At 47.8% G+C, this 14,991-nt stretch overlaps 1 protein-coding gene across 2 annotated transcripts in view; it reads left to right on the forward strand.

Annotated features, from left to right (window-relative positions):
* The window catches only part of ANKRD28 (ankyrin repeat domain 28), a 497,286-nt gene that overhangs the window by 388,104 nt on the left and 94,191 nt on the right, over positions 1–14,991 (forward strand). For both annotated transcript variants that reach the window (XM_063921942.1, XM_063921941.1), the window contains exons 10-11: positions 2,688–2,802; positions 4,561–4,643. In XM_063921942.1, coding sequence (XP_063778012.1) covers positions 2,688–2,802; positions 4,561–4,643 — 198 coding nt within the window. The remainder of the gene's footprint in view (positions 1–2,687; positions 2,803–4,560; positions 4,644–14,991) is intronic.

Raw genomic sequence — 14,991 nt, forward strand, 5'->3', positions numbered from 1 at the left:
TCGTCATTTTCAATCCGCCACACTTTGGAGGGTGAAAACAAATAAAAAAAATGTAAACATGTTTTTTTTTGTGTTTTTTTTTTTTTTTGGGAATAGCAGATCTATTTATATTAGAAGGGTTTAGGTACTTTTTTTTTTTTTTTTTTGGAGGCACAAATATTATTTATATATTTTTTAAAATATATTATTTTTTTTATTTTTTTTAATGCTGGAACGGTAAAATCATTAAAACAAATGGCGTGGGGTCCCCCCTCCAAAGCATAACCAGCCTCGGGCTCTTCGAGCTGGTCCTGGTTCTAAAAATGCGGGGGAAAAATTGACAGGGGATCCCCCGTATTTTTAAAACCAGCACCGGGCTCTGCGCCTGGTGCTGGTGCCAAAAATACGGGGGACAAAAAGAGTAGGGGTCCCCCGTATTTTTAACACCAGCATCGGGCTCCACTAGCTGGACAGATAATGCCACAGCCGGGGGTCACTTTTATGCCGTGCCCTGCGGCCGTGGCATCAAATATCCAACTAGTCACCCCTGGCCGGGGTACCCTGGGGGAGTGGGGACCCCTTCAATCAAGGGGTCCCCCCCCCCAGCCACCCAAGGGCCAGGGGTGAAGCCCGAGGCTGTCCCCCCCCCATCCAATGGGCTGCGGATGGGGGGGCTGATAGCCTTTTGTGATAATAAAAAGATATTGTTTTTTCCAGTAGTACTACAAGTCCCAGCAAGCCTCCCCCGCAAGCTGGTACTTGGAGAACCACAAGTACCAGCATGCGGGAGAAAAACGGGCCCGCTGGTACCTGTAGTACTACTGGGGAAAAAATACCCAAATAAAAACAGGACACACACACCGTCGACAGTAAAACTTTATTTCATACGTCGACACACACATACTTACCTATGTTCACACGCCGACATCGGTCCTCTTCTCCATGTAGAATCCACGGATACCTGAAAAGAAAAGTTCAATATACTCACCTCAGCCATGGTCCAGAGATAAATCCACGTACTTGGCAAAAAAAGAAAACGCAAATACCCGACCACTGGACTGAAAGGGGTCCCATGCTGACACATGGGACACCTTTCCACGAATGAGACCTGTCAGTGACAGCTGTCACAGAAAGGTCTCTAAGCCAATCAGGAAGCGCAACTTCGTTGCGCTCACCTGATTGGCTGTGCGCTGTCTGTACTGTGACAGCGCATCGCAAAGCCGCTCCATTACTTTCAATGGTGGGAACTTAGCGGCTAGCGGTGAGGTCACCTGCCGGTCAGCGGCTGACCGGCGGGTGACCCCACCGCTACCCGCAAAGTTCCCACCATTGAAAGTAATGGAGCGGCTTTGCGATGCGCTGTCACAGTACAGACAGCGCACAGCCAATCAGGTGAGCGCCACGGAAGTAGCGCTTCCTGATTGGCTGAAGGGACTTCAGTGACAGGAGTCACGTGATGTCCCGGCATTCGGGAGAAAGGGGTCTGATGTGAAAGCATTGGACCCCTTTCAGTCCGGTATGGAGCGGGTATTTGCGGGTTGTTTTTTTTAACAAGTACCTGGATTTATCTCTCTGGACGTGGATTTATCTCTGGACGCTGGAAGGTGAGTATAATTTTTTCACAGGTACCCTCGGATCGTCGGAGACCGTGGCAGTCGGCGTGTCAACATAGGTAAGTATGTGTGTGTCGGTAGTGTGTAATAAAGTTTTACTATCAAGGTGTGTGTGTCCTGTTTTTATTTGGGTATTTTTTTCCCAGTAGTACTACAGGTACCAGCGGGCCCGTTTTTCTCCCGCATGCTGGTACTTGTGGTTCTCCAAGTACCAGCTTGCGGGGGAGGCTTGCTGGGACTTGTAGTACTACTGGAAAAAACAATATCTTTTTATTATCACAAAAGGCTATCAGCCCCCCCATCCGCAGCCCATTGGATGGGGGGGGGACAGCCTCGGGCTTCACCCCTGGCCCTTGGGTGGCTGGGGGGGGGACCCCTTGATTGAAGGGGTCCCCACTCCCCCAGGGTACCCCGGCCAGGGGTGACTAGTTGGATATTTGATGCCACGGCCGCAGGGCACGGCATAAAAGTGACCCCCGGCTGTGGCATTATCTGTCCAGCTAGTGGAGCCCGATGCTGGTGTTAAAAATACGGGGGACCCCTACTCTTTGTCCCCCGTATTTTTGGCACCAGCACCAGGCGCAGAGCCCGGTGCTGGTTTTAAAAATACGGGGGATCCCTGGCCAATTTTTCCCCGGATTTTTAGAACCAGGACCAGCTCGATGAGCCCGAGGCTGGTTATGCTTTGGAGGGGGGACCCCACGCCATTTTTTTTTTCGGGGTTTTCCCGTTTTTTACCGTTTTTTAAAATCGCGGCAAAATCCGCCAAATCGGCCGATTTTCGCCCGCGATTCTGGCGAATCCGTTTTTCATTGAATATGGTGAATTCCGGCAGGCACCTGCCGGAATTCACCTGGCGAATTGAGTCGGAAAAAAAAACGGCGAAAAATTGCCGCAATTCGCCGTGAATTGCATATACCTAATAGTGTTCTCTTGCTTCCCTACATTGGTAAACTATATTAATCATAAGTAGGGAAGAACAAGCTCCTCCAGAATAATGAGGCAGAGTACAAATCACCTGACGTTTTTACGTGTACATCAAAACTGACCAATCATCTGACCAATAATTTCTTCCACCTCTATTGTATATTATAGGAGCTGAGATAGATTGTGAAGATAAGAATGGAAACACCCCATTGCACATAGCAGCCAGATATGGCCACGAGCTCCTCATTAACACTTTAATTACCAATGGTGCAGATACAGCAAAGTAAGTTGCTAAAATTTACCAATGTGATTGTGATGTGTGAGTATGTTTGACTTGGTTTATTAAAATGTGAAGACACTAGAACTGTATTTTTGTTTTTGATGTTGCTGTGATTAGTAGAAACTTTTCAAGATTAATGTATAACATGCTTATCACTTTATAAATCATTTATAAAGATGTCACGAGTGCTGCTTACAAAGCTACCGATTCAGTTCAATGCCATGCTTTTCTTTTATCTCATACATGTCTCCTTGTACTTCTGTGACATGTAGAAAAGCACTAGAATTTTTTTTCTTTTTAATATTGATTTTTATTCAGGTTTTACATTTGAACAAAAATAGGGTGTGGGTACAGAAAAAAAGAAGGGACTCAAGGTACACACACTTTTACAAAGGTCCGTAAGAAATAAGAATAAAAGATGACAAAATATCAAGTTACTGATTTATATAATCTAGAGTTGAGTATATAATTTTTTGAATAACATAACATTCAAATCCTCATGGATTCCGAAAACAAGCCAAATTATAGAAACTCAATCATTTGAGTCTAGTGAAAAAGAATTATTATTTGCTTCAATCGATCTAATAGCCACTAAAGTAAAGGTACAGATGTGTCCTCATACATCTTTGCTGCAGTAAAGCCAAGCATCCCCTCCTGGCACACCAGGTTGCATGAGATTCTTTTTTTTTTTTTTTTTTTTTGGATACAATGTGTCTTAGTTGCACTTGGATGCATGAGGAGACTGTTCTGATAAATTTGATATGACACTTGTATATCTGTGCAGAGGAGTCGCTGCATCTGTATACAAAGTGCTATAATGTACCAGCCGCAGCTTTTTTGCAATGCAAGTTCTGTTCTGCTACGTAGATAGACTCGATCACAGACAATATACAAGTGTCACACATCAAATAAATCAGCATTGCAACTAAGACACATTTTCGGCAAAAAAATGCACCTGACGGAGTTGCTTCGGACCTGGGGGCTCACTGGCACCAGGCATCTCGCGCTGGATGTATGTTGACACATCTGTATGCTGCATTGTAGGACTTTTACGTAGGTGTGATGGACAGGGGCGCTAGAGCCCAAACTGGTCATTGCTTCAGGGGGTGTGATCATCAAATCGACAGTGTCTAGGTCGACAATGTTTAGGTCGGCCACTATAGGTCGACAGGTTTGGAATGTCGACAGGGTTACTAGGTCGACAGGTCAAAAGGTCGACATGAGGTTTTTTTTTGGGGGGGGGGGGGTTTGGTGTCGTTTTCTGCGTACATTGACCGGGAAGCCGAATTAGTGCACCGTGTCCCCTCGCATGGCTCGCTTCGCTCGCCATACTTCTGGCAAGGCAGATTACCGTTCCAGTCGTAGTCCATGTGGATCGTTAAGTATGAAAGTTCCAAAAAAGATTTTTCTCTTTTTAAAAAAAAAACTCATGCCGACCTTTTGACCTGTCGACCTAGTGACTGTTGACCTATAGTGGTCGACCTAAACATTGTCGACCTTCAGACCGGATCCCGCTACAGGCACCCCCACCGGCCCAAGTGAGTCCTTCCACTCTATTAATCTGTGGAATAGGGCTAAAAGTCAAGGATTTTGTGTCTTGAAATATGCTACAGTTTACACCTGTAACAGTAAATTTCCTCACTTTACGCCTTTTTGGTGTTTAGGTAATTTAAGAAGATTTTGGAAACCATAAGCTGTGATAAATTGTAGTTGCTGGTTTAGCTGACCAGTCATGTAACAATAAAACCTGATCTCTTCCAGACGAGGTATCCATGGAATGTTTCCTCTCCATTTGGCTGCATTGAGCGGTTTCTCAGATTGTTGCAGAAAGCTCCTATCGTCAGGTTAGTTACTATTGGCTGTGTTTGAGGTGTATTTTCTAAAATAAGAAAGATATGTTTTATATTTCAGTAGAAGTAAAGACCGTAATACTGGCCTTAACTAAACAATATATATTCAGCATATCTACTAACAAATACGTAGACAAAACATTGATGTTTATATGATGCTTTATGTAGGCAAAAATACATTTGTGTTCTGTCTGAATTCTAATTGTGTAATTCTATTAACAGTTTTATTATTAATGCCAATGGTTCATTTTTACGCATAATACAGACACTTAAAAATGGGCAGCAACCATGGCACATTACTATACATCTGCCACCCAAGGCCTGCCACGGACAGTGCTATAACTCACAGAAATGTGAAGGCTGTTTGGAGTAAGGATGGTATTGAAATAATACTTTCTATATACACACAGTTTTCTTTTATAGTATAAGGTGATGGAAATATTTGTTTTTCTATCAGTTTGTGTAAGAATTAAAATCTGCAATGAATTTAATGGTTTCTTCTGGCTTACAAGACATAGAAAGATCTTTTTATTTTCTCTTACGTCCTAGAGGATGCTGGGGACTCCGTAAGGACCATGGGGTATAGACGGGCTCCGCAGGAGACATGGGCACTCTAAAGACTTTAGAATGGGTGTGCACTGGCTCATCCCTCTATGCCCTTCCTCCAGACCTCAGTTAGATCCTGTGCCCAGAGGAGACTGTGTACACTGCAGGGGAGCTCTCCTGAGTTTCTCTGAAAAATACTTTTTTGTTAGGTTTATTATTTTCAGGGAGCACTGCTGGCAACAGGCTCCCTGCATCGTGGGACTGAGGGGAGAGAAGCAGACCTACTTAAATGATAGGCTCTGCTTCTTAGGCTACTGGACACCATTAGCTCCAGAGGGTCGGAACGCAGGTCTCACCCTCGCCGTTCGTCCCGGAGCCGCGCCACTGTCCTCCTCACAGAGCCAGAAGATAGAAGCCGGGTGAGTATTAAGAAGAAAAAAAAGACTTCAAAGGCGGCAGAAGACTCCAGATCTTCACTGAGGTAACGCTGCGCGCCATTGCTCCCACACATACACACACACAGCAGCGGGCACTGTAAGGGTGCAGGGCGCAGGGGCGGCGCCCTGGGCAGCAATAAAAACCTCTTGGGACACTGGCATATAAAGTAGATACTACGGAGGCAGTATATTTATGAACCCCCGCCAGTATAAATAATTTGAGCGGGACCGAAGCCCGCCGGTGAGGGGGCGGGGCTTGATCTTCCAGCACTAACCAGCGCCATTTTCCCCACAGCACGCTGCAGAGAAGCTGGCTCCCCGGACTCTCCCCTGCTGAACAAGGTTACAGAGGGCTAAAAAGGGGGGGGGGGGGGGGGGGCACATTTCATTGGCGCAGTGAGTTTTTATATATATATATATAAGTGCTGTACTTACTGGGATGTTATTCCATTGTCCAGTGGCGCTGGGTGTGTGCTGGTATACTCTCTCTCTGTCTCTCCAAAGGGCCTTATTGGGGGACTGTCTCCCTATAGATATATCCCTGAGTGTGTGTGGGTGTCGGTACGTGTGTTTAGGCATGTCTGAAGCGGAAGGCTCATCTAAGGAGAAGGTGGAGCAGATGATTGTGGTGTCTCCGTCGGTAACGCCGACATCTGATTGGTTGGATATGTGGAATGTTTTAAATGCAAATGTGGCTTTATTACATAAGAGACTGGACAAAGCAGAGTCCAGGGATAAAACAGGGAGTCAATCAATGGCTTTGACTGTGTCACAGGGCCCTTCAGGGTCTCAAAAACGTCCCCTGTCCCAAGTGGCAGACACTGATACCGACACGGATTCTGACTCCAGTGTCGACTACGATGATGCGAGGTTGCACCCAAGGGTGGCTAAAAGTATTCATTATATGATTATTGCAATAAAAGATGTTTTACATATCACAGATGACCCCTCTGTCCCTGACACGAGGGTATGCATGTTTAAGGAAAAGAAACCTGAGGTAACCTTTCCCCCATCTCATGAGCTGAACGCGTTATTTGAAAAAGCTTGGGAAACTCCAGACAAGAAACTGCAGATTCCCAAGAGGATTCTTATGGCGTATCCTTTCCCTGCACAGGACAGGGTATGGTGGGAATCCTCGCCCAGGGTGGACAAGGCTTTAACGCGCTTGTCCAAGAAGGTGGCGCTACCGTCTCCAGACACGGCGGCCCTCAAGGATCCTGCTGATCGCAGACAGGAAACTACTTTAAAATCAATTTATACACATACGGGTGCTTTGCTCAGACCGGCAATAGCATCGGCTTGGGTTTGTAGTGCGGTAGCAGCTTGGACAGATACCTTGTCAGCTGACATTGATACCCAAGATAGGGATACCATTTTATTGACCTTAGGTCACATTAAAGACGCAGTCTTATATATGAGAGACACTCAGAGAGATGTTGGGCTGCTAAGTTCAAGAGCCAACGCCATGGCGATTGCTGCTAGGCGAGCCCTGTGGACCCGCCAATGGGCGGGTGATGCCGACTCAAAGAGGCATATAGAAGTTTTGCCTTACAAGGGTGAGATTTTATTTGGGGAAGGTCTCGCGGACCTGGTTTCCACAGCTACCGCGGGTAAATCTACTTTTTTGCCTTATGTTCCCCCACAGCAAAAGAAAACACCACAATATCAGATGCAGTCCTTTCGGTCGCATAAATCCAGAAGAGGTCGGGGCTCTTCCTTCCTCACCAGAGGTAAGGGTAAAGGGAAAAGAATGCCTGCCACGGCTAGTTCCCAGGAGCAGAAGTCCTCCCCGGCTTCTACTAAATACACCGCATGACGCTGGGGCTCCACTGAGGGAGTATGCGCCGGTGGGGGCACGTCTTCGACTCTTCAGCCACGTCTGGGTTCAATCAGACGTGGATTCTTGGGCGATGGAAATTGTATCCCAAGGCTACAAGCTGGAATTCGAAGAGTTGCCTCCGCTCCGATTTTTCAAATCGGGTTTACCAGCTTCTCCCCCTGAGAGGGAGATAGTTTTAGCTGCTATTCAAAGGCTGTGTCAACAGCAAGTGGTTGTCAAGGTTCCCCTAGTTCAACAGGGGAAGGGGTACTATTCAACCCTGTTTGTGGTTCCGAAACCGGATGACTCGGTCAGACCCATTCTGAATCTAAAATCCCTAAACCTGTACTTGCAAAAGTTCAAATTCAAGATGGAATCGCTCCGGGCTATTATCTCCAGCCTGGAAGGGGGGGATTTTATGATGTCACTGGACATAAAGAATGCCTACCTTCATGTACCCATATATCCCCCTCATCAGGCGTACCTGAGATTCGCTGTACAGGACTGTCATTACCAGTTTCAGACGTTTCCGTTTGGGCTTTCCATGGCCCCGAGGATTTTCACCAAGGTAATGGCGGAAATGATGGTGCTCCTGCGCAGACAGGGAGTCACAATTATCTCGTACCTGGACGATCTCCTGATAAAAGCGAGATCGAGAGATCAGTTGGTGAGAAGCGTGTCGCTCTCCCTGAGAGTGCTCCAGCAGCATGGCTGGATTCTAAATCTACCAAAGTCACAGTTGGTTCCAACGACTCGGCTATCGTTCTTAGGCATGATTCTAGACACGGAACAAAAGAGGGTTTTTCTCCCAATGGATAAAGCCCAGGAACTCCAGAACATGGTCAGAGACCTGTTAAAGCCCAACAGAGTGTCAGTTCTTCAATGCACTCGAGTAATGGGAAAAATGTTGGCGACCTTCGAGGCCATCCCATTCGGCAGGTTTCCTGCAAGGACATTTCAGTGGGACCTTCTGGACAAGTGGTCCGGGTCCCATCTTCAAATTCATCAGAAAATAAGCCTGTCCCCCAGGGCCAGGGTGTCTCTCCTGTGGTGGCTGCAGAGTGCTCATCTTTTAGAGGGTCGCAGGTTCGGCATTCAAGACTGGATTCTGGTGATCACGGACGCGAGCCTCCGGGGATGGGGAGCAGTCACACAAGGAAGAAATTTTCAGGGACTATGGTCAAGCCAGGAGGCTTGTCTACACATCAATATTCTAGAATTAAGGGCCATATACAACGGCCTACGACAAGCGGAGAATCTTCTTCGCGACCTACCGGTTCTGATTCAATCAGACAACGTCACAGCCGTGGCTCATGTAAACCGCCAAGGCGGGACAAGGAGCAGAGTGGCAATGGCGGAAGCCACCAGGATTCTTCGCTGGGCGGAAAATCACGTAAGCGCACCGTCAGCAGTCTTCATTCCGGGAGTGGACAACTGGGAAGCAGACTTCCTGAGCAGACACGATGTCCATCCAGGAGAGTGGGGACTTCATCAAGAAGTTTTTGCAGAGATAACAAGTCTTTGGGGACTTCCTCAAATAGACATGATGGCGTCACGCCTCAACAAGAAGCTTCGGAGGTATGGTGCCAGGTCAAGGGACCCTCAGGCAGTAGCGGGAGACGCCCTGGGGACACCATGGGTGTTTCAGTCGGTCTATGTGTTCCCTCCTCTTCAAGACAATACTCATTGTTCCAGATTGGCCTCGAAGGGCCTGGTATTCAGATTTTCAGGAGATGCTCACAAAAGATCCATGGCCTCTTCCTCTCAGGGAGGACCTGTTGCAGCAGGGGCCCTGCGTGTTCCAAGACTTACCGCGTTTACGTTTGGCGGCATGGCGGTTGAACACCGAATCCTAGCTGGGAAAGATATTCCGGAGGAAGTCATCCCTACTCTGATAAAGGCTAGGAAGGAGGTGACGGCGAAACATTATCACCGTATCTGGAGGAAGTATGTATCTTGGTGTGAAGCCAAGAATGCTCCTACGGAAGATTTCCACTTGGGCCGTTTTCTCCACTTTCTACAGACAGGAGTGGATATGGGCCTGAAGTTAGGCTCCATTAAGGTACAGATTTCGGCCTTATCTATATTCTTTCAAATTGGCTTCTCTCCCAGAATCCAAACTTTTGTAAAGGGAGTGCTGCACATCCAGCCTCCTTTTGTGCCCCCGGTGGCACCATGGGACCTTAACGTGGTGTTACAGTTCCTAAAATCTCACTGGTTTGAGCCTCTTCAAACGGTTGAATTAAAATTTCTCACTTGGAAGGTGGTCATGTTTTTGGCCTTGGCATCTGCAAGGCGGGTGTCCGAATTGGCGGCTTTGTCTCACAAAAGCCCCTATCTGATTTTCCATGTGGACAGAGCAGAGTTGAGGACTCGTCCCCAATTTTTGCCTAAGGTGCTTTCATCGTTTCATATGAACCAACCTATTGTGGTGCCGGTGGCTACGGGAGACTTGGAGGATTCCAAGTCCCTTGATGTAGTCAGGGCCTTAAAAATGTACATAGCCAGGACGGCTCGGGTTAGGAAAACGGAGGCACTGTTTGTCCTGTATGCAGCCAACAAGGTTGGTGCTCCTGCTTCTAAGCAGACTATTGCTCGCTGGATCTGTAACACGATTCAGCAGGCTCATTCTACGGCTGGATTGCCGTTACCAAATTCGGTAAAGACCCATTCCACTAGGAAGGTGGGCTCTTCTTGGGCGGCTGCCCGAGGCGTCTCGGCTTTACAGCTTTGCCGAGCAGCTACTTGGTCGGGTTCAAACACCTTTGCAAAATTCTACAAGTTTGATACCCTGGCTGATGAGGACCTCATGTTTTCTCAATTGGTGCTGCAGAGTCATCCGCACGTTACCGCCCGGTTTGGAGCTTTGGTATAATCCCCATGGTCCTTACGGAGTCCCCAGCATCCTCTAGGACGTAAGAGAAAATAAGATTTTAAAGCTACCGGTAAAACTTTTTCTCCTAGTCCGTAGAGGATGCTGGGCGCCCGTCCCAGTGCGGACTTATTTCTGCAAGGCTTGTATATTGTTGTTGCTTACATAAGGGTTATGTTACAGTTAAGATCAGTCTTTGGCTGATACTGTTTTGTTCATGCTGTTAACTGGTTGCGTATATTCCACGTTATATGGTGTGGGCTGGTATGAATCTTGCCCTTAGATCAGGGGTGGGGAACCTTTTTTCTACCGAGGGCCATTTGGATATTTATAAAATCCTTCGGGGGCCATACAAAAATTTTCAACTTAAAAAATGACCCTGCCCCCCAGTAGGTCTGCCCCTTAGAGTTACTGTGTGTGCGCGCCGGAGGCGCGCATGCGCCAAAAAAATGGGTGTGGCCAGTTAAAATGGGACGTGATACACATATGCCCCCAATAGTGCGGTGCCAGATCCACAATTGCCCCCACAGTGCCAGGTATACAAATGCCCCTCACAGTGCCAGGTATACAGATGCCCCTCACAGTGCCAGGTATACAGATGCCCCTCACAGTGCCAGGTATACAGATGCCCCCACAGTGCCCGGTATACAGATGCCCCCACAGTGCCAGGTATACAAATGCCCCTCACAGTGCCAGGTATACAAATACCCCCCACAGTGCCAGGTATACAAATGCCCCTCACAGTGCCAGGTATACAAATGCCCTTCACAGTGCCAGGTATACAAATGCCCCCCACAGTGCCAGGTATACAAATACCCCCCACAGTGCCAGGTATACAAATGCCCCACACAGTGCCAGGTATACAAATGCCCCTCACAGTGCCAGGTATACAAATGCCCCTCACAGTGCCAGGTATACAAATGCCCCCCACAGTGCCAGGTATACAAATACCCCCCACAGTGCCAGGTATACAAATGCCCCTCACAGTGCCAGGTATACAAATGCCCCTCACAGTGCCAGGTATACAAATGCCCCCCACAGTGCCAGGTATACAAATACCCCCCACAGTGCCAGGTATACAAATACCCCCCACAGTGCCAGGTATACAGATTCCCCCACAGTGCCAGGTATACAGATTCCCCCACAGTGCCAGGTATACAAATGCCCCCCACAGTGCCAGGTATACAAATACCCCCCACAGTGCCAGGTATACAGCCCCCACAGTGCCAGGTATACAAATACCCCCCACAGTGCCAGGTATACAGCCCCCACAGTGCCAGGTATACAAATGCCGTCCCCTCTCCCCTCCGTGCTGCTTACCGTGGACGCGACGGAGGAGAGCGAGGCTGTCGGGTGAAAGCGGCGGCGTGTAGTACTTCAAATCTGCCGCCGGTTCGAGCGCCAATCAGAGCTCGCGGACCGGCAGCCGCGGCTCCTGATTGGCTGCCGGTCCGCGAGCTCTGATTGGCTCACGGACCGGCGGCTGGTTTGAAGTACTACACGCCGCTGGTCCCATTCTACAGCCGCGCTCTCCTCCGTCTCCCTGCTCTGACAGCTGAGACACGCTGCCGCCCGACTGAGCGGCAGCGTGTCTCACTGACACAACCTGGTGGGCCGGACCAAACGGAGGTTCCCCACCCCTGCCTTAGATTAACAAAAATCTGTCCGTCTCCTCTGGGCACAGTTTCTCTAACTGAGGTCTGGAGGAGGGGCATAGAGGGAGGAGCCAGTGCACACCCATTCTAAAGTCTTTAGAGTGCTCATGTCTCCTGCGGAGCCCGTCTATACCCCATGGTCCTTACGGAGTCCCCAGCATCCTCTCCGGGCTAGGAGAAAAAGATTTACCGGTAGGTTTAAAATCTTATTTTTTCTTTCAACAAGGTTTTTGTTTTGTTTTTTATTCAGAAATTTTTTTTAAAAACCACAATTCTTTGCCATCTTTACAAACACTGTTGGTACTAAATTTGATAGAAGTAATTTTAAAAGTAATAATAAATATAGCATAGACCTACATTTCATCTAAAAGAGTTGCACAGGACCTGGCGACTTACACCAGGCGTCTCGCGCTGCGTGTCATATTCGGGCTGGATGTATGAGGACACATCTGTACTTACCCAGAGATCAGGATTTTGGCCGTTTTAAGGGCTATCGAAAGGGCATCCCCATAGCTAATCTTCCTTTTGGCAGTACTGCAATTGTGGCTGTAATCTGGGGTAACAGTACGCTGAGCTGATGGCACATTCATTCCTGACGTACAGACGTGAACAGTTCAGACAAGGGAGGACTTTGTTATTGAGAGCCTTGCTGCAACCCCCGCTCCTCCCCGTCGCTTCCCCCGCCTTTGCTCCCTCCTTACCAGCATCTGCAAGTGTGTATGCACTTGCCGATGCTGGAAACCCGCCGGGTCCCCGATGAAGCCAGTATCGCCAGGTACACACATTGGTTAGTGTGTACCCGACTTAATATCTGTTATACTTTGTTTCTTTTCTTTAGCTCCTTGAACAGTTATTTTAATACTGAGGGAGGACTGAGTGTTACACAGAAAGTAGTCTGTTCTTTTACCACCACCTTACCTTTTAAGATGATTCAGGAGACAGGTGTACAACATCATCTTCCGCTTTGTGAACATTTATGGGTTTTTTTATTCATCTTTCTCTAGTGCTTTTACATTAACTCTATCCTAAGGTTTCTTACCCCATGACTTATACATGCCTCTTTCAGAATGCCATGGTTTACATGTAATACTAATATATATGTATAATAATAAGCAATCACATTCAAGTTCGTGTTGTGACTTTGCTATTACATCCCCCTAGTGTTGTGTAAGTTAGTGAAACAGTGCCAGTGTGAAGCAGGTCTCCCAATTTGCCTTGATTTGTTAGCCCAGACTTGTTAGCAATGGTGATGATGAACACGGGCTGATTTGCCAGATACTATTACAGTCTGTTAAAATACATTTCTCTTACGTCCTAGAGGATACTGGGGTCCATTTAGTACCATGGGGTATAGACAGGTCCACTTGGAGCCATGGGCTCTATGCCCCTCCAACCAGACTCCGTTTAGAAAATGTGCCCGGAGGAGCCAGTCACGCTGAAGGAGCCTCCTGAAGAGTTTTCTACATTTATTTTATATATGTGTTATTTTCAGGCAGGGCTGGATGGCACCAGCCTGCCTACTTTGTGGGACTTAGGGGGAGGGGGGGGGACGGCCCAACCTCTTGAAGGCTTAATGGTCCCGTTCCCCGCTGACAGGTCACTGAGCTCCTGAGGGGGACCCATTCGCAAGCCCATCACGGCGAGTGCACAGTCCCGCAGCACGCCGCCACCCCTAACAGAGCCAGAAGAATGAAGAGTGGTGAGTACTGAGCCGGTGTCCCGGCTAGTGGGAAGCCGGCCATTATGATGGCATGAGGGGGAGGTGGACTCAGAGGGGGAGATGCAGCTCTGTCACAGGGAATAGAGGCTCTTATAGAGGCTATCAGAGATGTTCTGCATATTCCTGATAAGGTGTCAGAGGAGTGGGAGGAATCTTATTTTAATGTAAAAGTCCTCAGTCACTTTTCCTGCGTCAAAGGAATTGAATGCCCTGTTTGAAGAACCTTGGGTTAAACCTGATAAGTGTCATATCCCTAAAAGGTTGCTCTCATCTTTTCCTTTTCCTCTGGAAGATGGGCAAAAATGGGAAAATCCACCGATAGTGGACACAACAGTCTCTAGGCTGTCACGTAAAATTGTATTGCCTGTTCTTGGTGCAGCCTCCATGAAAGACACAGCTGATCGTAAACTTGAGACTACACTCAAATCATTGTACACAGCTGCTGGGGTGGCCCAAAGAACCACTATTGCATGTGCGCAAATCACTAAAGCCATTGCCAAATGGTCAGGTAACCTAATTGAGGGGTTAGATTCCTTATCTAGGGGGGATGTTGTCTTACTCCTGCAGCAGATACAGGACTCTGCAAACTTTATGGTGGAAACCATAAAGGAAATAGGAGTGCTTAACGCACACACCACCGCTATGGTAGTGTTGGCATGCAGAGGCTTGTGGCTACGCTAGTGGACTGCTGATGTGGACTCCAGGAAAGGCGTGGAGGGCCTACCATTCACAGGAGAGGCCTTGTTCGGAGATAAATTAGACAAATGGATCTCAAACAGCTACTGCGGGTAAGTCTACGTATCTTCCTTCTGCAGCCCCCCCAACCATGAAGACTTATTCAGCTTCCAAGTTACAGTTCTTTCGGACGGCCAAGTTCAAGGGAAAATACAGAGGTGCTTCTACATCCTCCAGCGGCGCAAGAGGTAAACCACGCAATCCAGCAACTGCGGGTGCTCAGGAACAGAGCTCAGGCTCTGCTTCCTCAAAGACTTCAGCATGACAGTGGACCACAATGCCTGGAAGGCTGTCAGGTGGGAGCTAGCCTACAATTCTTCAGTCAAATCTGGTCAAATTCGTGCCAGGATCCCTGGGTCATAAATCTCGTTTCACAGGGCTACATACTGGAGTTCCAAGAGCTCCCACCTCACAGATTCTTCAAATCAGGCTTGACAGTTTCACGAAAGGCAAGTATAACTTTACAACATGCCATACAAAAACTGGTACAGATTCCAGTTCCACCTCATCAGCAAAACAAGGGGTACTATTCCAACTTGTTTGTAGTACCGAAACCGG

This window comes from Pseudophryne corroboree, chromosome 5 (genome assembly GCF_028390025.1).
Source record: "Pseudophryne corroboree isolate aPseCor3 chromosome 5, aPseCor3.hap2, whole genome shotgun sequence".
NCBI lineage: Eukaryota > Metazoa > Chordata > Amphibia > Anura > Myobatrachidae > Pseudophryne > Pseudophryne corroboree.